This window comes from Branchiostoma belcheri, unplaced genomic scaffold (assembly GCF_001625305.1).
Source record: "Branchiostoma belcheri isolate BF01 breed outbred unplaced genomic scaffold, Haploidv18h27 scaffold6, whole genome shotgun sequence".
NCBI lineage: Eukaryota > Metazoa > Chordata > Leptocardii > Amphioxiformes > Branchiostomatidae > Branchiostoma > Branchiostoma belcheri.
This window is the reverse complement of record NW_017804242.1, coordinates 1753400-1776497: the sequence shown is the minus strand read 5'-3', so window position 1 is coordinate 1776497 and position 23098 is coordinate 1753400. Positions and strand designations below refer to the sequence as shown.

At 43.7% G+C, this 23098-nt stretch overlaps 1 protein-coding gene across 1 annotated transcript; it reads left to right on the top strand.

Annotated features, from left to right (window-relative positions):
• Window positions 1-3762: 3762 nt before the first annotated feature.
• Window positions 3763-23098, top strand: LOC109482421 (G-protein coupled receptor 54-like). The gene is made up of 8 exons (XM_019785133.1): window positions 3763-3913; window positions 7841-8010; window positions 12697-12832; window positions 19219-19360; window positions 19956-20091; window positions 21078-21265; window positions 21968-22021; window positions 22504-23098. Exons 1-8 carry the CDS (start codon window positions 3763-3765, stop codon window positions 22748-22750), a joined length of 1224 nt encoding a protein of 407 aa, XP_019640692.1. The 3' UTR covers window positions 22751-23098.

Here is a 23098-nt window from a genome sequence, read left to right as displayed (position 1 = left end):
TATATATATATATATATATATAGAGAGAGAGAGAGAGAGAGAGAGAACATTACGTATTTACACATGTCAGGACAGACGTTATCGCCGAATCCGTCGGTAGAGATCCCGATCGGAGTCTGCACGTTTTTCGTTTAAAAGACAATCAGAACTTTTCAACTTAAGCTTGTTCATGTCACTTTGGATCGATCAAAGGATCGACCAGAAACTCATTATGTATATAAACGGGAGACCCTAACATGTTCCCTGTGTCCTGATAGACATCTCTGTAGATGGAGACTCCGATAGATCGAAATCTCTACCCCGACATCTACCCTGATACGAAACTAGCAACCGTTTTCTGTCACTGACATCGTGTTTTTGCCTCACAGATACCAGTTTGCTATGGCATCCCATATCATCATTCAAGTCACTACATAAAAGTTAGTACATAGAAGAATGACCAGAAAATCGATTTTGAAAATCCAATGGATCGACTTGAAGCTCAGTCAGAATGTATATATTGAAGACCAGCTGCAGCTTAACACGTTTCCTGTGTCCTGATACCGATCTCTGTAGATGGAGACCCCGGTAGATCGCAATCGCTATATATCGCTATATATACGTCTACATAGATATGCGAAGGCACAGGTACAGCAAATAGTGTTAGGTCCATAGCTGATTCACAACAACCACAGAACCTAACAAACTATACTAATCCAGAGATTTCCATTGCTAACTACACCTTAACCATGTTTTCAGCACCAGGGACAGCACCAATACAACCATAGAGCAGTACGAACTGTGGTATTCCAGTGATTTCCCTTCAAAACTGCACCTAGATGATTGACGAACGAGGATTAAAGGCATCCAGTGCAATTACAAAGCGGTAAAACAAAAATAGAAAATATTCTGGATGAGGAAATCTGCCTGATGTTGGCATTTACTGACATTTATCAGCACATTGCCGTCATCATTTCAATCCTGAAGCGCTAGAAATAGCCCCAAAATAAGCCACGTCAGGAGTCCTTTTATTTTAGGTACCACCAATTACTAGCTAGAACCAGCCTAAGATACGAAACTAGCAACCGTACCGTTTTCTGTCAGTGACATCACATTCTTGCCTCACAGATACCAGTTTGCCAAGGGATATGGTTAATTTAACTTACTACATGAAAGAATGGCCAGAAAATAGACTTTGAAAATACAGTTATACCACCCCGAAATAGGATGCCTTCAAGCGCACTCTTCTCTGGCTCCGCCCTTTGGACTCCAGCTCTGTCTGTGTGCGCGGGGTTACCTGCGGACAACCTCCAACAACAGATTCTTTCTGACCTTTGGTGACCTAATCTTATATGTAAACCTAGTTTGTTTGAATCACCTGACGTCAAAACCTAAACCCTGCTGCGTATGAAGTACTACTACATAACCCCCATCTTTTACATGTATCCTTTAAGACCGTTGAATTGGTTTCATAACTACCTTGAGCTCTAGCCAATGCATTTTAATGGAAGATAACGCGATTACGACGTCCCAGCACCAGCTTTAGTTGCTCTTGGTACACACATGAATGTATACATAGAGAGAGACCGAATATCTCTCATAAGGGAGGTCTGAAACCTATCAACGTTATCTCAAAGCAATCAAGCGGTCTGACAGTGCCTCTTTTAGCCTAAAAGGACAAACTGTTGAAGTACATCTAGTTTGTCAAAGCGGTTACTGGTTGACGGCTGTGTAGAAAAATAGTTCTTATTATTACTCAACCGCCCTTCCTCGGCCCTCAGTTTGTCGACTTTGTGTCCTTCCATATATGGAAAAGGTATGTAATGACTAGTGTACGAGTAAGCACTTTGCGATCTGCCTACCTACCTGCCTAGTCCCATGACCGACCCTGGTCGTCGGGGAGACAAGGAGACGTTGCAGAGATGATGCCAGACTCATCAGGAGTCAGGAGTTGTGGGATGGTGAGGGACGTCCACTCCGTCATGTTGTTCTGCCAAACTTTCTTCTGTCGGCCTTGAAAAAGGCTCGAACGTTAGATGATGATGATAACGCCAGACAGTGAGGCACTGTCCCCAGCTCACCTCAGCCTACATCATACGCTTGCCAAGAGTGGTTATTCCTGAGTATCCGCTAAAACAAATCAGTTTATACGGTACCGGATGCACTTCAACTTCTCTGGTTAGGCTAAAAAGTTACTCTAATATCGATGGAGCTCTATATGGAAACGGCCATGAGTAAAAAAGAAAAAAAAGATCGAAAGGTGTAGGCGGCTGTGGCGCTGTAAAGTGACCAGCTCCCGGCATAATTTACATGAGATGAAAGAAGGTCAACATCGGATCGATCATCACATACTTACTTACTTCAGTCGAGCTCCCACTCGATCCTATCTCGAAAGGATCACACTTTGTACTCTATGATCCGCAAGAGCTTCCCCGCATTGCTAACAGCTTGTTGTAAGCTCTTAGATCATCCAAGGATGATACTTTTGGCCTCCCTAGACTTTGCCCTTTGTAAGCTCGCAGCGTAGGTGCACTTACATCAGGAAGTCCGATGGCGCGAGCGGCGAGCTTCATCAGGCTTCCTGACCTGATTTTCTCCGAAGCTAATGGCAGATCCTGGTCTGGCTATTCATTAGTGTGCTTTGTTCCCGGGAGGCGCCGAGGCGCATCTCGTGTGTAACATCCATTTGACTCTTTTTTTAACGACTTAGAAATGGTTCATCACCACAAGGACATTGATCGAGATAGGAATTCGATAAGTCTTGACCTACTTAAAAACTTGAGAGATTCTGGACATTGACAAATGTTGAAGGGTTCGTCATTTTGGGACGGAAAAACACGATAATTTGTGCAAGTGTTACGTCTTACCTGCAGGAGTCCCCCATAAAACCAGCAGGAACACATACAGCTCGCTCGATGAGAATGCCGGCTCAAGAGAACATTTTTGGCAGCAATGCGACCGGTGTCCTCTGGCGATCGGGATTTCTGCGCAATTCGTAAAGGCCGGCCGATGTTTGCAGGTCACCGAGCCTCGTGCAATCCTTGGACAGATTTTCATAGGACGGAAAATACGCTCGACTGTCTAGAGATTTCGAACTCCGGTGACTTTCTGGCGATCAACGAATTCTGCTGAAGCTCTTTGGCAGCGTGACTCTGGTAAGTCTGAAGACGACAAACGATGGCACAATGTGCCCGGAGTGAGAATGACTAAAGACGTATCTAACCAGGCCATTGAGTACGAGATGAGACTGACTGATCAGATATTTATACCATTAGGTCAAGCTCATTGAATTAAGAATGAATTTTCAATCAATCTGACGATCGACTGAACGTTAATCTGCCTCGCCCCCATGTATACCTTGCCAGGGGCTTGCAAGCATCACTTCCACACGCCCATTTATAAAGCAACAGCTGGCTGCACCTTCCGACCTTTTGGCAAAGGTCCTTTTCACTCGATTAATTTTGACACTTTTCCTGTTGCACTTCACCATCGAGCTCGTCATCAGTGTTACAGAGTAGCTCGTTTAGCCAGGAGCAGACTTGTCAAGCTGAAGACGTACATCTGAATAGTCAAGCGGGTACTTACAGGAATAACCACTTCGGTTCCTCGAAGGAGCATGACGTTACGTACGCACGTAAGGTAGGCGGTGCCTACTGGGGCGTCATCACGAGTACAGGCGAAGCTAGCGGTCTGAACGCAGAGCAGACAGAAGAGCCTTACGCGCGCTGGCCGCCGGTCCTAACCCTACAGACTGCCGGAGCTCGAGGAAAAGCAGCGGCGACCATGGAGGGTGGGAACGGGACGGAGGGGAACGGGACCTTCCCGATAGAAGCGGGTTCTCCGCCCGTCGGACCAGAGGGTATCGTTGTACCTGTCGTCTTCGGGATCATTCTCTTCACCGGCGTGCTGGGCAACTGCGTGTCCATCTATATCGGTGAGTAACGTTACATGTTCTTTCTTCTACGGTCTGGGTAAAAGAGGCAAGATGGGCATGCTTGTCAATGGGATGGGATGGGGTCACAGGTAGCTGCCACAGAATTTGATGGACAGGAGTAATTTTAAGCGATATTGTGCCCATCTGTGTCCATCTATATTGGTGGGTTACGATTCATGTTCTTCTACTGTCTGTGTAGGGGTTGTGAGATGGGCACGCTATTCAATGGGTTGGGCACCGTTGACTGGCACAGAATTTGTTGAAGAGGAGTACGTTTAAGCTTACCTATGTCCATCTATTTCGCTGGGTTACGCTTCATGTGCATGTTCTTCTTCGGTCGGTGTAGAGGCTTATTTATTAATGGGTTCAACACAGTTGGCTGCAACATATTTTGTTGGAGAGGAGTAAGTTTGATCGATTTTGTGGCTTGTGATATTGTGTCCATCTGTCCATGGCCTACCCGTGTCCATCTATATCAGTCGGTACATGTTCTTCTTCGGTTTGTGCGGAGATGTTGATCTGGACATGTCTATCGTTGAGTTGGACACAGTTGGCCGCTCAGACTTTGATTGGTGAGGACGTTTTTTTACCTACGAAATTGTTGCCAGTATCAAACACAAATCTTTGACACCACGTACAGGCATTCAATTGTAAGTCAATTCAATACGGTTCCCTTTAAAGCTAACCAATATCAGAGCCTGATATTGGAATTAATGATTACAATGTTATAATAGAGACACGTTCTATTTTTGCCCTTTGATTTTCGAGCTGCATCAAAATCATAGCTAGAGGTCGGTAAACTGTTTCCGCAGCCTCCAAAGTAAAACTGCCGGACCTGAAAATTGCTGTGTGATTTCTAAGATAACAATCATGTCTGCAACCGTATTTTACACGTCGTTGGGCTGGATGTCAAATCAATGGCAACGGCAGGGTGTGCGGTGTATGTACTGTCAGCAGGGGTTTTCAATGGCGATGGATTCACAGGTGGTTACTGCATGAAAAGTGGTATTTACTAAAGACGACAAGCGCCAGATAAGTCTGGTGATTTTTTAATGACCAATGCGAAAAACAACGACAAGACAGTGGTGCCTTGCTCAATCTTAAAGCTTATGTTAGCGGCACCACTGACACGGATACAATCAATGGCATAAACACGGGATGGACATTATGAGACACAGAGATAATGTAAGTAAAACATTCATGATAACACAGGGCCAGTAATGAATAGCAGAAGTACCAACAGTAACATATGGCGATGGATGCCTTAGGCGCTAGGCGCGGCGGCAGTGTAGGTCAATCTCAGCTTACGATAAATCCCAACTTAATTTTGTATCAGCTGCAGGATTTTACCAAAAGCCAAATGCTAAGTTACGGTATATATGACGTCTGAACTAATATGGTGATAAATTCCAGGTTAAGTCTAATGACTTTTGCTAAAACTCCACCATATGCCAAAGCAGATATTACCGGACGTACGTAGCATTTACAGCCGTTGTTGAATCCTGTTTTTCGTGCATTGCATCTTTATCTGTATCTGTATCTGTATAGCCGGTGTAACCGCCATTTGGCGCAACGTTAACACTGTCACACCGGCTTCGCAGGCACGCGGCGCGGCAGCAGCTGGCTGGCATGTCTTGTTCGCCTATAGTTTTCGAGAAGCATCGGATTCTCATATCTCCTGGCAGAGGTTTCGGTCGTTATTTTGCTGTTTTTACGTCTTTTCGTTGGTTTCATTTTTCTCTAGTAGTGACCACGATTTCTTTCAACCAGCATTAAAGAAATTGCGGTCACTGATGTCGAAATGTAGAGTTATAAAAAGACCAAAGCATCCGGTCGCTATGGCGGTATGAGTTTACTGCCGCTGCTAATGTAATGGATCCACTGGTGAATGATATTGTTCGGAAGTCACGTCCGCAGGTTGGACATACGTGGGTCGGTTATGTGATCTACACATGAATAGTGATATACGGATTTCACGCTTTCTACATCTCTTAGCACCAGCAGTTTTCACGGTTCCCGTACTATGAGCGCCTCTAAGAACCTAGTTACATGTCGGAGCCAAGTGGAGGTCCTGTGGTGGATGATTTTGTCCGGAATTCTCGTCCGCACGTCGGGCATCCGTGGGGTGGCGATGTGCTCTATGCATGAGCATTACGAGTTTTACGGGCTTCACACTTTCTCTCAACACCCATTCATGTTTTCCGTATTGTGACAATCTGGTTACAACAGGGCCGACTGCCGAGAATAGAACATCCTGGAGAGTGACGTCTGTGTTCAGCCGCCACTCATGCTTATTCTTCCCGCGGATTGCGTTAGAACCTGTCTCCGGCACTTAAGTCGATTTTTACCAAGTAGTTTTGGGCAGGTGTCTGACATTGACGTTACTTAAGGATAGTTGAATACGTTCCCAGGACCTCTTTACTGCCCTCCAACGGGTAAGCGGAAGTCAGACAGACGCCTGATGGAGTCAGACAGACGGCTGACGCGTCTGGTGCTTTTTCTCGCGCCTTTCGCGGCTCGAGACATCTCACCGGAATAAAAGTGAAAGAAAGTGTAGCTCACTGAAGATAGCTAATATCATTCTGTGAATATTCTACTAGGACGTACTAAAATCTACGTTAAGTGCCCCTGCGAGATTCGAATTTAAAAATATATAAGACCTTACGAAAAAGTTGCCAAATAAGTTGCTTTCGGATTCCATGGTGCATCACAGATCCGGCATATTTCGGCGCCGTATATGTCTGGATATACGGCAAAGTCAGGTACCCATATGACACCTAGGTGGAGTGAGGAAAGGCAAGTAAAGTTGAGCCAGGAATGCAAGGAGTCGAACAGGTGACCTCTCCATCTCGTGTCCACCAGCCTTAACCACTCGCCCATTCTTATTCACTGGCACAGCATTCCATTGACGCACCATGTCATGTCAAACCGTGCCCCCACGGCTGTCGCTGGTGATGAGACACCCCAGGACGTTTTACCAGGAAAGTTGTATATCCATATAAGGGCCTTGGTTCAAAATGTCAGAAGGGATCGTTTTGTTGTCGCGTGAATCGCTAAAGGTCGCGTCAATCCGTGCCAGGTTTCACACGTAAACGTTCACTGCGGGAGGGGACAGCGTGTTGGCTCCAATCAGATTTTCAGATTGGCGGAGGAAAGATGAAAGATGAAAGATTGGAGAGATGAAAGGCGTTTAGCGGGGCTTCCAGAGCCTGCCTACATTAACGACCAGTTCTGTGGTTAACCTGATAAGGTTTTTTTTTACATTTACCCAAGGTAATACAATGATACAAGTTATATAAGCAGTAATATTGCATTGTACCTACAGGGCGTACGAAGACCGGCTTTATGGGCATTTTCCATGGTACAGATACAGCCATTTAGGCTACAATGGTACATTCCATGGTACTGGTATTGCCTTCAGTGGTAAGGTTCCGTGGTACCAATTCAACCGCCACTGATACAGTGGTTTCTGTGGTACTAATTCATCCTTCAGTACTGATACAGCCTCGAATTCAGTGGTAGGTTTCTGTGGTACTAATTTTGCCGCCAGTACAGATGTCCATGGTACTGATACAGCATCCAGTGGTAACTTCATGTAATAGTAATTCAGACGCAAATGACACTTTCCGTGGTTAAGTGTCTGTAATACTAATTCATTCGTCAGCGGTACTTTCCATGGGTACTGACACAGCCTTCAGTTGTAGGTTTCTGTGGTACTAATTCAGTCGTCAGCGACACTGTCCATAGTACTTCAGTGGAATTGCAACATCGAAATACATTGGGCTACCCAGGCACCAATAGCTGGCACCACGGGCACCACGGTTAACAAATGCATCCAACAGACACATATATTGTATAACTAAATTAATGCTTAATGATGATGTTACATACATATATACACTAAACCTTGGTGTGTTCCGCCCTTAGTGGTGAAGTTCGGGCGTATGCGGACGGTGACGAACCACTACGTGCTGAACCTGTCGGTGACGGACCTGGCCTTCCTGCTGTGCTGTGTTCCCTTCACCGCAGCCGTCTTCAGCACCGCAACATGGCGATTCGGCACCATCATGTGCAAGGTCGTCTTCTACTTCATGCAGGTACGGCGTGTAACGTTTTTCATTTATAGAAGAACTAAAGTTATTGCATGACAATTACAATGTATGGCAAACTACATAAAGAAAGTCTAACAAACAATAAAATAAATGTGTTGAATAAGACCTAGTGTCGAATAAAACCTAACATATCTTAATTACTCAAACAATAAGGTATAGCACAAGTCTTTGACAAAGTGTTAAAATCCAATGGGCTAATCACAGGTTTCGGTATTTTTTCTAATAGCAAAGCATTCCTTTATGCTTTATCCTTTATACCTATTTTTGCGTTGTGGGAACCTTTACATGTAAAAATAAATATATCATCATCATCGTACACCCGGAACAAGTCCGGTGAGGTACATTAGATAAAGTCATCCCAGTATTTCTTGTCCTTCACGGTGGACACCAGAGCAGACCCTGTGAGACCGATGTCTCTTTCGATCCTTGTCAATAATTTCGAGATATATGAGATCTTCCAATTCTGTGTCTCCCAGCAGGTTCCTCACTACCAAGGACATGCCCTTCCATTATATATTTGGACAAATGACCTTCTTTTTTCCTTTATCCTACCAACCTACAAAATGTTATCACGCCCATCCACGGCATCCTGAGTTATCGTGTTCACAAACAAACCAACATACCTAGGTCTCTGACATGAATAATACACAGCACAGGAAAACTTCATTTCTATTCCCACCAGGAAATTAGATCCCAGCGGTGAATTTACAGTATCTGATGTAGTAAAACCGTGCTTCCTGTATCGTAAGATGTTCACCGCGTGATGCTTATTTCATTTTTTACATAATTTACCATTTCTTGTGTTCTGCCGGTTATCACACGTAATCACATCCTGTGTCCTGCTGTTTGCTACATGTAGAGCCTCCGGTTGTTTGTGTCCAGGGCAGTTTCTGACGATGGTTCCTTATAAGGTATAGACCACGTCTGTATCTGTAGCTGAATCAGTATAGCCGGTATAACCGCCCTTCGGCGTAACACACCAGCTTCGCAGGCACGCGGCGCGGCGGCAGCTAGCTATATCACACAGTCTACACGTCCGTGTATGTCCTTGCCCTTTGTGTGCCCGGTGAATGAACGTCTGGCCTACTTTCTAAATATGCTTTAATCTTATTTATTGGCAATGTGAGGAAGTGCTAAACATTAAAGGTCTGACTGATGTACAAGTTAATCTCAAGGACCAGGCTGTGACAGATCCCCCCATGCGTGTTTTTTCCAACATCTAATCACAAGACGTGGTGACGACACACTCAAGTTTTTTTCAACTTATATCAATGCCGCCACCAACACAGGAGACAATACAATACTCATTTTCACTTGAGTGAAGTGAGGAAAGTCGTGTAAAGTGCCTTTCCCAAGGGCACAAGCCACTGGCAACGTGAGGAAGTACAAACTTCAATCTGATGACAGATGTACAGGCTACCTGAATCTGGGCCATTTCATGACAGATGTGCCCATGCGTGTTTCTACATGCCAATAGAAACGTAACTGCCAAACCTCAGTTGGCTGACTGATTCAGATGCACAAGTTTTAAAGCTACTTTAATCTTATGGGCTACTCCGTGACAGATGGCCCCCATGTGTGTTTCTACACGCCACTAGAAACATGAGAAACTGCTAAACTTCAATTGGCTGACTGATTCAGATGCGTTTCAAAGCTACTTTAATCTTATGGGCTACTTCGTGACAGATGAGTCCCCCATGCGTGTTTCTACAAACCACTGGCAATGGGAGAAAGTACCAGCCTTCAATGGGCTGACAGGTACACAAGTACATACCATGGCATGTTCGCTCATTAAGCTATTACGTCCCCTAACACCACTTACGCTTGTCATTGAAGCCTTTATAATTGGTTAATTCATCTTGGCCTTTTTTTTAGCTATTGTTCACATGAACTTAGTGTGACGTACATGTGAGGACTTTCACGGAGGAACGAATAACAATGAGTGGATTCTTAGCTGTTGTGATAACATTTTCAAAGTTTTTAACTGTACTTGTGTATAGCGTAGTGCGGACTTGCACCTTCTATAATGAGTTGGTAGTTCAGTCAGCTTCAGGCCCGCGAGTTTGTTCAACAGCTAACTTCCATCGTCATTGCCTGAAACGTGTGGTAATGCGGATTGACACAGATACGAAATGGGATTAAATGACGCAGACTAGAAGACTGCTCTCTGTGCATCTTACGCAATATTTTACGCAATGAACACCCGTGTGTGGAAATCCCCGTCTGGGCTGTTTTCCAGCCGATAACTTTCACGTACATTTAAGCGCCATAGTACATGTAGTAGACATGTATATAAGTGAACTGTGGATGACTGATGCACAACACTTCATTTTGTATCCTTGCGCCTTAGATTTCTGTTAATCTGATTAAGGGGTGACCTCTTCATCGGATTTTAAATATGTATTGCTCTGTGCGAAATAAAAATGATGTTGAACACTGAAACGATGGCGTGTTCTGTATCTACGGGCTCTTAGGTATGATCCATTATTGTACCTTACGTAACTTCAGTCTAGGGGAAATCGTGTAACAATAAGACTGTGACGTTAGCTTTCCCTGTTGGCTTGGTTTCCACTCTCTCTCCACAGAGATGTGCCAAAGGGCCTCAGAATCCATTTGATTAATGGGATCCGTGGGACTTAATTATAACGGACACTTTGAGGGGCTTGATACATTGGTGCCGTCTATACGTGTACAGTGATGGGGTCAGAAGTCACGTGGAGTCAGGCGTGAGGTCTTGGGTTATAGATTATGGTCCTCACTGTACACTGACACAAGCAAGCCAACATCTGGGAAACTTTCCTTTGTGCGGGCTTCGGCCGCAAGGCCCGCAACCTTAATCGGACTCCGGCTATGACGTGCACAACTTTGTTTATTTATTTATTTGTTTGTTCGTTTAACCGGTAAACCACCAGTTCTGTACAGTAAGTTACAAGACATGTTTTGACTCCTCTGCTCCCTTCAACCCCGGGACCTCCGGCGTTATGCCTCCCCCGATTGGACGCCCCTACGCGATGCTTGGCACCAGTTCTCATTATTACCTTCTAAGTTAATCCAGTGAGTAGATCAGTGGAAATGCCTTTCCCAATGTCACAACATAAAGGCATGCCAGGGATTCAAACTCAGAAACTTTAGATCGACAACCTTAATCACAAAACTTCTTTGCCACTTTAAAACTTTGGCATACAAACCTGGCAATCTAGATTTAAGTTCACAGAAAAAAAATCTTATGAGCGGCAATAAAGCTTACGTTATTAGAAACACCCCATGGGAAATACCGATTATGTGAAATGTTAGATCTTATCACACGAGGGTCCTGAAGAAAGTCAATATTAATCATCAAACACATCATTGTTCTCCCCGTTGAGAATTCGATAAGACAGAGTGGGACAACTTGTAATACCAGTTGGATATGTCTAAGCCAGAACTGACGCCTTTCGGAACGCAGACGGAAAACGTGCAGTGACTTTGCCCTTACAGTGTAGCCTCTACCAGGCTTCGGGAGACGGCTGGAGAGAGTAGAGATCGATCAAATAGAGAGATAACATGCCGAGGGAGTGGGACCGCTGGAGAGTACATTTTGCCGCACCCGGGAGCGGCAAACTGCACTCTCCAGCGGACCAACTCCCCTGGCATGATATCTCTCTATTTGGCCGGTTTTATACCCTTTCCAGCCGCTTTCCGAAGCCTGGTAGAGGAGGCTACTTACAGTGTGCAGATCGCCGAGGTTTGCATCCTGGCCACATCCGACACGAAATCGGCAACTCAGCATGTTACTGCGGCACGGTCGTCAATACACGCTACCCATTGGGACCACACGTTAACTTAATATCCCCATCCCTGCAATCATGAAACACTTCAATACCCTGTAATTGTTTTTTTTAATAGATTATAATGTGTACTTTACCCAACTGGCGTCTATGTTTTATATAATGTGCGATGACCTTTTGCTACCATTAGCGTGTAACGGCGATGTAATTGGGCGGGTGACTTCTTTGTAAATTTGCACGTGTTGCACATTGCAGGTTAAAAGGTCCTGTTTCCTTTAATTTATAAGATCTATTCAGTGATAAAGTTGTGTTTTCAAGTTATTGTACTAAATTGTTAAAGTTGTGGAAAAATCTGGTTCAGTGGTTAGTGATCCTGCCTCTGGACCAACAGGTTGGGAGTTCGAATCCCGGCTGTCGCCGATCACCCGACATGTACGCTACTATACTGTAAAGGGTCGCAGTCCTTAGGACGGGGACGTTAAATTGTGGTCCACTGTTCATTGTACTTGTCGAAAAGAGCTAGGGGAATTTCCCCGGTACAATGAACCTGTAAAATATATGTATATGGCGTCTTCTCTGTCACGACCAGTGGGAGATTAACTCTTTTCAGCGAGCTAAAATTGGATTGAGATTACTTTCCTTTCCCTCTGACTAATCAATACGTACATGTTCGTTTTGTTACATATACGCTGCATGTACCGGTGCAATGAGGGTAGAGTACTCGCCTTGCATCCAAAAACTTGGTACATACTACTTTTGCATTTGGGAAAGAGTATGGGAGTTAAACACACACCACTACCAGTGGACTGGCCCCATGCTGTAGTGTGTGGCCCAAGAGCAACGAAACGTAGATGGGTCGCGAAAAGGAATTTAACATAAACTAACTTTAATGTTTTGTTGGCAGGCTACCGTGCAGGCCACGTGCCTGACCCTGACTGCCCTGAGCGTGGACCGGTACCTGGCCATCGTGTACCCGCTGGAGTCCCGCAAACTCCGCACCACCCGGGTCGCCGTCTGGGCAAACACCTGCATCTGGACCGGTAAGATACCATCCGACTTACGCCTACTCACTTATCAATAGATCTTAAAGGGTTGGGGAAACATAACCTAAATATCTATCTATCGACCTTCCTATTTATCTGCCTATCTACTTATCTGTTCTATGCATGTAAAGAGACAGAGAAAGAAAAAAAGAGAAAGAAAGAGGGAGAGAAAGGGAGAGAAAGAGGGAGAATTTGAAAATGTACACATACAGACATACCTCAGTGAAGATCTAATACCACAATGAAATATTGTAAGTACTGGGGATATTTCTAGTTTTATTCATTATTGTGAATGACGACCAATGACACTGCCATACAATATAACAATGATCTAAGAAATGTATTGAAAGTTAGGAAGCATTTTTACCCTTTCATATGGACGTCTTTTATAATAAATCCTGTTCGTTTTGTCTGTTCGTTCTTAAGATATGACTAGTCGACTGGACACCCCGGTTCTACTCTTTGCATTGCATTAAATCGTTAGTTCTAAATTTGAGCACAAAGTCGAACGCTGCTATGCATCATCATGTATAGTAACCATGCGAACTGGTCGTGTGCGAGCACGGAATTCCCGGTATCCTCTATCTATTAATGTTAATGATCACGTATGGTAAATTCCTAGATTACATAACCGTGTGTAGCATGCCTGTGTACAGCAAGTGACTGTAGGGTAACATTAGGGCAGTAAAGTTATACGTAAACATACACACGCTTTGCACCTACGCACTGTTACAAAATTACTTAACACATGCACAAGACATATTACATAAGCAGCTGGATCGATTTTGAAACCAGTCAGACATTTCAAGTAGTATCCACTACGATTGAATAGCAAAGTTCGTTATTCAGAATCACTTGTTTAAGAAGAGCTGGTGTTTCGATGATGGTCTGTCTTTAGGGCAATTCATACAAACCAGTCGTAATTTCCCTGATGACGATGACCGACATCAAAACGTCGGCTCTCGTTAAACAAGTCGTTGTGAATAAAGACCTGGCGGCAATTTCACCCGAGTGTGACGAGGGCAGTACATTCTGGGGCAATCTTTCAAACTGTTGCAATTCCCAAAGGATTACTCCGGAAGGCGCGGTGCTGGACAGATGTGGATGAAATCCGAGGTTTATCCTTGTTGCTATGCTGTCGTTACATCACTGACCGGTCATACGGAAAAGATGCAAGATCATGACTTTATTCGCTATCGCAGTGTGAATGACACTGAATTAAAATCGAATTTACATGTGCAAAAAATCTCAATTAGATAAAAACAGAACAGTTGCAGTGGCTAAAATATTGTCGTTTTAGAATAGACGCAGTTGTATAATATAGGTGGCTATAGATATTTACAAACAATGCAAGTTAAGATTTCATGTCAGACAAAGCTACAAAAGACAGACTGGTACAATATATTTACAGTGCAGATTCCATGCCAAGTCCGGCATGCTGGTTGAGCAAATTGATCATATATGGAATACAAGACTTCTGGAAAACATGTTAATCTGTTGTTTTGCAGCGACGATGAAACCGTCTTGAAAGATTTAATTGGCTTTTCATGTTGCTTAGCGGAACTGTGACGCTTGGACGGTGTAATTATGACCGCAACAACAAGTGTCGTGACAAGTCATGCCGTTATAAATATGGTGTAAGAGAAAGGCTCTGCGGCATATCATTCTGATTAAATACACTCATGCATCGGTCCAATAACCGGTAAACAGGCGTAACTCACCAGTTTTGTAAACAGGCGTAACGCACCAGTTTTGTAAACAGGCGTAACACTGGCACCAGTTTTGCACAGTAATCTACAGGCTGTGTACAACCGGACTGTAAGGTTTGATCCACTCACACCGAAAAATACCCCTAAAGTTATTCTTTACGATAAGTGAGGTGGGATCTTGAATGTGCCCGAGGTGTGGCACTCCTTAAACCTCCGCCTCCAGTTTGAGCTTATACCACACAGCAAACTCTTCAGTGACTACTTCTGAGCCTGAATATCATCTTTAGCAGTCAGTTTGACCAAAGTCCCTCACCCTCAAGATGATCATGAGGGCCCATGCAAGTAAAGGTAAAGTTAAAGGTGACATCCTGCTACGTTAAGTCTTATCCATAGTGATATCATCTGGAAGTGGGTGACAAATGTCAAAGAAATGCCAAATGCAACATAGACGGGGCTCTTGCATTTGAAATTTAAAGTAACGTCTGCAGTTGATGCAAATCTTCCCCAAAATAGTGTAGGAAAATCGCAGTATCAAAACATCCTTTTATTGACATTTGGATGCGCAGAAAAGTCATTTTATTAATGGGAATATTAGAACTCAACACTTAGTCTAACTAAAAATATACGTCTTCGATCAAAACACCTGGGCGTAACTTAATGATGACATTTTGACGATGCACACGTCATAGGAATTCCATGTTATCGTGTTGAAAAGACGAGTTGTTTTACATAATTTACGCATTAATGATCAAAACACCTGTAACCTACATAATTTCTCATGACATTTGGGTGATGCACACGTCATAGATCTTCAATGTAATTATGAGAAGACAAGTTGTTTTGTTGAGAGCGCGTTAACTCCAGAAAAGTATGCACATTTTCCACCCAAACACGTGTAACCTCAATAACTTTCTGGTGACATTTGATTTTGATGATGCCGACGTCACATGTCTTCCATGAGGGGAAGACAAGTTGTTTTACATAAGTGCGTTAACTCCAGAAAAGTATGCGCATCTTTGATCAAAACACGTGTAACCTACACAACTTTCTCGTGACATTTGATTTTGATGATGCACACGTCATAGGTTTTCCATGTAATTATGATGAAAAGACAAGTTATTTTACATAAGCGCCTTACCTCTCTCATGACATTTGGGTGATCCACACTTCAAAGCTCTTTAATGTTATTATGATGAGCAGGATTCAGACACACGCCTGAGGGACAAAAGATAGATAGCACTCTTAAGGTCGATATCATGCCGTAAAAACCTGCCAAGCCGGATCCGGATACTATAATCTCATTTACTGTGGCGAGGATTTCAAAACTTTGCGGTAAAATAATGATGTCTCACCGGTTTTAAGTTTGTGGGTGAAACGGTTCTGTAGTACAGTAATAATACATTGAAAACGCGGCCTCGTGAATTCGCAGAGAACACCGCGAAAACCGTGAAAATAAAACCAGCGCAAACATTTCAGGCTTACAGCTACCAGCAGCATTTCAAGAATACGACGATTTACACAAAATGATGTAAGAACATCATTCGAAATACTTTAGACAAAACTTTTCAACAATACTCACAAGAAAATGAGTTTGCTACTCCTTGGAGCTTTCGAGGCGCACTCTGCCCCTTCATCAGCCCGGTAATTGTTTTAAGCTTGTGGCAATTTTATAACATTTTCATTTTCTATAGACTTCGGGCTCCTGAACAAAAATGATGAAACATCATGAACCTTTTTTTAGATCTACACCCTTAAATTCAATAGAGTGTCTCATCTAGCCCATGTTAGGGAAAACATGGTAGATACATATGCAAATGAGCATACACTCACTCGAGGTTGGGAGTGTGTGAGGCTCTTTGTAGGAAATATAAACCATCTGAATTTATTGGTGCCTTTTCAGAATTAATGTTGCAATCGGAACATGGCCTAGTCCCCTATGACCTAGAGAACGCGCCTAATGTAGTGAAGGAACAGGGACATACACATGCAAATGTACAAACGTGTACGCTCATTTGAGGTTAGGGACGTGTCATGAGCCCATTTGTAGTTTTCTATAATCGGCACATGGCCTAGTCCCCTATGGCATAGGGCAGGTCCGTAATGTAGTAACTATAGTGATGGAATAGGTGAAAAAGTTCGGGGACAAACACATGCAAATGTACAGCGAGGTTGGGCATGTCATGAGCAAATTTGCAGTTTCCTAGCGAATACGAATGTGGTGTCAAGGACATCCCTTGGGAGCACTCAGTGGCTTTTGTACCTGTTAGGTAAACGGTCTAAATAAAATACACGAAATGGCACATGGCCTTGTCCCCTATGACCTAGCGGACGTCCCTAATCTAGTGAAGGAATAGATTTAAGGTGCCTTTTTTCAGGGACATACAAATGCAAATGTACAAACGTGTACGCTCATTTGATGTTGTGTCATGCATGTCATGAGCCCATCTGCAGTTTCATAGGGAATACAAATGTGGTGTCAAGGACATTCCTTGGGAGCACTCAGTGGTTTTTGTACCTGTTATCTAAACGGCGCACATAAAATACACGAAATGGGAGCGAATGGAGCAAAATGGAGCTAAACAGCCTTCGTGAACAACACTCCCGGCAAGCCATCATCCTTCCAGGCATAACGTCTCTCACTTCCAAGCCAGAGAGTGAATTGCTGTATAAACCGCGCTTTTGCAAAGCGGTCAGAAATGAAACGTTTATGGACGGAGGCAGAGCAGGACCATAAACTGTATCCGGCAGGGTGCTGAATTCTGTGTGCTGATGGACGACAGGGATGAGTGGCGGAAGACGATCAAGGTTGCCCAAGATCGCTCCATCTGATGTCCTCGTTTATGGTCCAAGGCAACTGCACAAGTGCTGCCTACATGTACGTGAGGAACTTGGAGACTGAAAATGTCGAGACCTTCTCCTTCGCACTTGATTCTAAGCGTTGCGGCTAATGTTCCCAAATTGCAAAGATGGGGTCTATGGATTACGGCAAAATGTTACATGCCGTGGGATCCATTGATCTACATACCAGATAACATCATTCAAATGTAGATCTGCAAGACATCAGAGGACACACTGTCGTCTTTGCTTGGCTTACTAGAAGAGAAATAACACGAGGCGCTGATCAGTGCTGTAGGCTTAGTCAATGATTGCCGCCATCATCAGTCGTCCTTAAAGGAGGTGTAGCAAACAAAGTTTAACTTTAATGTAGGAAGTTCATATTTTCAAAGTCTTCATATTTTATTGGTTTCAGCGACCACCAAGCTTTATGACCATTTGATGCGTTGTCAACTTGTATCAAATTTGATGCGTTGTAAATCATACTCACTTCAGTCCATGTCGGCTGCTATTCCATGATTCTTTGATGGGCACAAATCATTCATTCATTAATCCATTCATTCATACGTACAGACAACCACTTTGGTTGTTTCCAATGGACAGCAGCAGATGGAACTTTTGATAGAACTTTCGTAATTCCGCCGAGTACCCTAAGACCACCCAATTAAGCAAAAGTATTATCGAATGCCTTCTCAAGAATGCCTTGAACATCTGAACATCGTAGTTTTCTTCACATCCGTAGAATTCTGACTAAAATCGATGAACTCCACTGCAGAAAAAGTCATCAGTTCACGGTTTCTGGAAACATGCCTGCGTCAGACCAAAGATAACTTGTGAAGAAAAGTTTTTGACCGTTGTAGTGGAGCGATCCGTCTTTCCACGTGCCGAAGAGTTAAGGTAGAAAGTCTTTCTAATTGACCCCAGGAGACTAATTTCACTCCACAGAACAGAGCGTGGGTTGCTTCTAATCCGGGCAGCCCTTTCAACAGGTGTCTCACCCCGATACCAGCCACACGCACGCCTGCGAACATAACAGCTAGATGGTCCCAAATAATAGATATAGATATATATATATATAGTGTAGTTTCAAATAATGGTGTAGTTCCTAATAATAGTGTGGTTCCAAATGATACTGTAGTTCCAAATGATAGTGGAGTTCCAAATGATAGTGTAGTTCCAAATACTGTAATAGAGCAGGAATGGGTATAAGGCTTCTAGGGACCATCTTGCCATGGTGCATTTTGACAAGAAGCTGTGGACCCGCCATCATTTTGAAACAGTGACGGTTAAGGTAAAGTAAGGTGAAGTAGTCATCGTCGATTGAGGCGAAGCGTGGTTCCTTTTCAAGTAGCATGAAGAGCTGACTGCGGCCTCGCTACGGGTCAGATATTTTAGCAAATCACACCGGGTCACACTTAAGCTTCTCGATGAGTGTGTTGAGAGTTTCACGCGTCGATCAGCCTCAAATGTAAAACCTGTCACGTAAAAGAGCCCACAGTCACCAAATAAGACTTTTATGTACAGTAATTGCGAGTCAAGCAACAAAAGACGAAAATGTTTCCGTTTCAAAAGAATTTTTCTAACCAATCATCTTTTCTGTTTCAGAAGACGTTTTCTAACTAAGCATCTTTTCCATTTCATAAGAAGTTTTCTAACTAAGAATCTTTTCCGTTTTAAACGGAGTTTTCCAAGCATCTTTTCCGTATCGAAAGGAGTTAACCAAGCACATATTCCGTTTCAAAAGACGTTTTGTAACTAAGCATCTTTTCCGTATCAAAAGGATGAAGATACCAACTATTTTTCCGTTTCAAAAGATGTTTTTCCGTTTTATCCTGAAAGGTTCTCTACTGCTGTCGCTGCCCGTTGCTGTGTATCGTGAGGTGGTGGAGTGGTACTATTTCGGGACTCACTACTACTGCATGGAGATGTGGCCGTCCAAGACCTGGGAGCGAGCCTACATGATCTACACCGTCCTGATCAGGTACACGATCCTTCAACATCGTTCTTTCTACACAAAGGAATACACAACACGCAGCAATTAACGAACTACATGACGGAGTTTGCAAATTACTAAGACACATTCTTCTTGATGAGCCTCGCTTCTGGCATCTGGTAGATCCCTGTGGGCTGTTGATGAATAGACCAGAAACCGCGTGAATATTCTTCCTAAATCTGCTCGTTTTTGGCAATTTGCCCGTTGACAATCACTCGCAATTGAGGCGAATGTAAAAAGACAATCAAAGCACTTCAGGGTCGTTGTGGTGTGGTGATGTAGAAAGACACCTAAAGTAACTCAACTTCGTTAAACCCGTATATCTAATTACACCTTACCGTGTGTAATACCCTGCTTTGATTATACATGATTAGAGAGTACGCATTGTTTGTGAAAATCTTCCCTTTTCTCTCTATCGAATATCTGTAGTTACTCAACTTTGTTTGTAGACATGTAGATCCTTTTTACTTTAATTACACCTTACCCTACCGTACTTAATACCCTGCTTTAATTTATGAGAGAGTGGGCATCGTTTGTGAGAACTATTTAAAATCTTTTCTCTCTGCCGAATCAATCTCTGTAGTTACGTGGTGCCCCTGTTGGTCAGCCTGGTTTCCTTCGTCCTGATTGCCGTCCAACTGACCAAGACCGGACGTCCGATGACGTCAGAGGACCCACCCAACAGTCAGCTGGTCAAGCGGAATCGAAAGGTCACTCAGGTTAGTGGCGGAAGAATGTCTCAATTTCATCTATACGCGATTTTTTACCTCCGGGGAAGGAGACATCCTTCCGCGGAAGGGTTTTGTGAGAGATTTAGATTTTCATGTTCGCAGCTGTTTCTCGCATTTGGGTGGTCGGTATATGTTTTGCTATTGGGCTGCAGATGATGCACGTTTTTTTTTGTTTTTATTGTGTTTTCGGGCGTGAAAATGGTGCCTTTTGGTGGGCCCCAGAACGTCCCTTTGAGCGTGAAAGTGGTCGCGACCGCTGAGTTTGGCGTGTGTCAGGTATTGTCGGTCTCGTCCACGAAGCTAACCCCTCGCACAGAGGGGTGTCCGGTCTCGATAAATTCTTTGTTTTTTTTATTATGTTTGCATTTAATCAAACGTTACACTAGTATTTTCAGTTGATTCTTCGTACAGCTTTTTGTGAAAAGTTTGTAGACGCATCAATCCAGGATGGTTTTGCTTCTTTGTTTGCTCTGCATTACTGCTTTCACACTTTTCTTCCTGGAGTGTGCAAGGGTGATGATGTAAATCACCGTGTGGCTAGTGCGAGACGGGGGTTTGCCAGGAATCCATCCGGTTGAGCTGTAGTGAATCACTAACTTCCAGATAGCAGTATGTAGACCATGGCACACCGGGGCATGTTCGTTTTAATTATGTATTATACCGAAGGAAAACATTGTTTTTGCTCCGTTTCTTCCTCTTCTTCTCCTCCAAGCAGTGACCTATGACCTGACCAATTACATGATTTGTTGACATCTGTCACCATAGTGACTGGTGTTGGGTTACACTTACAATTTCATGGTCTGCTCTGCTCCTGTCGCCATATGATAGTAGTACAATGTATTTGAATGTGTTTGAGTAAGAATTAACAGAGCAGACCATGTCCGAAGGTAAACATTATGCATTTGCTTTGCAAATGTTACTTCTCTAGTTCATTAACTAAAGGTTTTCTATTATTTCTCTCTCTCTCTCTCCAGATGATCGCCCTGCTGTCGCTGCTGTTCGCGCTGTGCTGGCTGCCGATCCACGTGCTGAACCTGTCCATCGTGTTCGTGCCCGACTTCCCCATGACGCAGGCCACCATGTGGCTGAAGATCGTGGCCGTGACCTTCAGCTACGCCAACTCCTGTATCAACCCATTCATCTACGTCATCGTCGGTAAGAGGTAGGAACCGTGCCCGTGTGTGTAGACTCCTCCGGACGCTTTTGCAGACTGAATAAATAGTAGAAATTGGCCTAAAAAGGGGATGTAATTGGCCAGAGGAGTTGGGCGGCCAGAAAGTGCAGGCAAATGGACTCTCTTTATGTGCTTTATTAATAACGATTCTGGCCAGCCGACTCCTCTGGCCAATTATATCCCCCTTTTAGGCCAATTTCTACTATTTATTCGGCATGCAAAAGAGTCTGGTGGAGACTGATATGTGTGTGTGGTAGCATGTGGTAGCCTGGCTACCAAACCTGTTTTAGTTGCCGAGTCTCTCTTGTCCAGCCCGGTTACCAAACCTACTCTAGCTGCCGAGCCTCTCTTCTGTCCTCCCCGCAAATTAGCCAATACCAGAGCTACTTGCCGAGAGAACAAAAGAGACTCGGCAGCTGAAATAGGTTTGACGGGAACCAGGCTAGGCATGTGGACGGTCGAGTGTCTGTCCGTGTGATACGTTTGAAAAAAAATTAATTGCTTCTCTGATTGATCGTTTGACGTGTAATCCGGACGGCCATCAAATTTTATCTACATCTTTTAAAGGAGTTTGCAGCATTGTTCTTAAAGAAAAGACTTGTTGATAATATCCTGAAAAGTACTTCGATATATTAAACTAAGGAAAACGCTTCTTCACTGGAAGTATTTTTCTCATTCCTGGATACCTAGCTCGTCAATGAGAGAAGCGGTTCAAGCAAGACGCTTCTGTAGGGACGTCTTAACGTGAGTACTTGGCTATGTGTTCACTATTGTTATGTTTGTAAATTTTTTTAAACGTATTCATTATATCAAGCCATTTGCTTTTGTTGAATGAGCGTTACTTGTGACTAAATTCCATGTTTCTTATTGTCGACGTGGCTATTGTGTGTTCCGGTAAAATCTGGTGACATCATCAGTTGTTGTTGTATCATCGTATCAGTCATTCCAACCACTCCTTGCTCCAGTGCATGAAAAGTCCAAGAAAATTGATTCCGATCATTCACGTGTAATGCATGTGCTGACTTTGTTTCCAGTCTAGTGCATGAGTTCGGTTATACTTTGTGAGACATTTCGTATCACCTTTGAGAACACGATAGCTCTTTTGATATTTTGATTGAAAAGACAGCATGTAAGCCCATCTGTGTTGGTAATTAAATTCCATGATAAAAAGACATTCCATGATCAAAAAAAAAAGACAGCTGACGAAACGCTGTCTTTCTCCCCAGATTCCGCGGCAGTTTCCGGCGAGGTTTCCTGGTGTTCGGCAGAGGAGGTCACTCCACCACCAGAACCACGCGGCTGAGCCCGCGGAAGCAGATCGAAGACAAGAAGGGGGAGGGGGAGGACATCCCCATGACCGAGATCAACAAGAGCGAGAACCACCACAACAAGACGGAACACACCACTTCAAACGAGAGCCGGTACTACACTGCCTCGGGTTCCAGTAGCCGGGGGACCCACGGCTGTTGCTAGTGAGGGCGCGGGGCGGTCATAGGAGCTCCTATCTTAATCTTTATATACTTAATCAAGGAAATGATATGATAAAGAAGTTGTCAAAAGTCACCTACCTGAATTTCTTGACGTGCATGTTGTGCCGCGATAGCATCATAATGTAAAGGAGTAACCTTTGACCCCTCATTCCAAGAAATAACCACATCCAAACTTCTGGAGCATGCCGGACAGCCCAAAGATGTTTTGTCAACAATAATAATGAAAAAAAAAACTATAGAAAAAATCTAGCTTCAAAATACCATCATGTACCAAGAAAAATACTCTTTACACTTTACAAACTGCCTTTTGCCCTCCTGTCACCCTGCTATT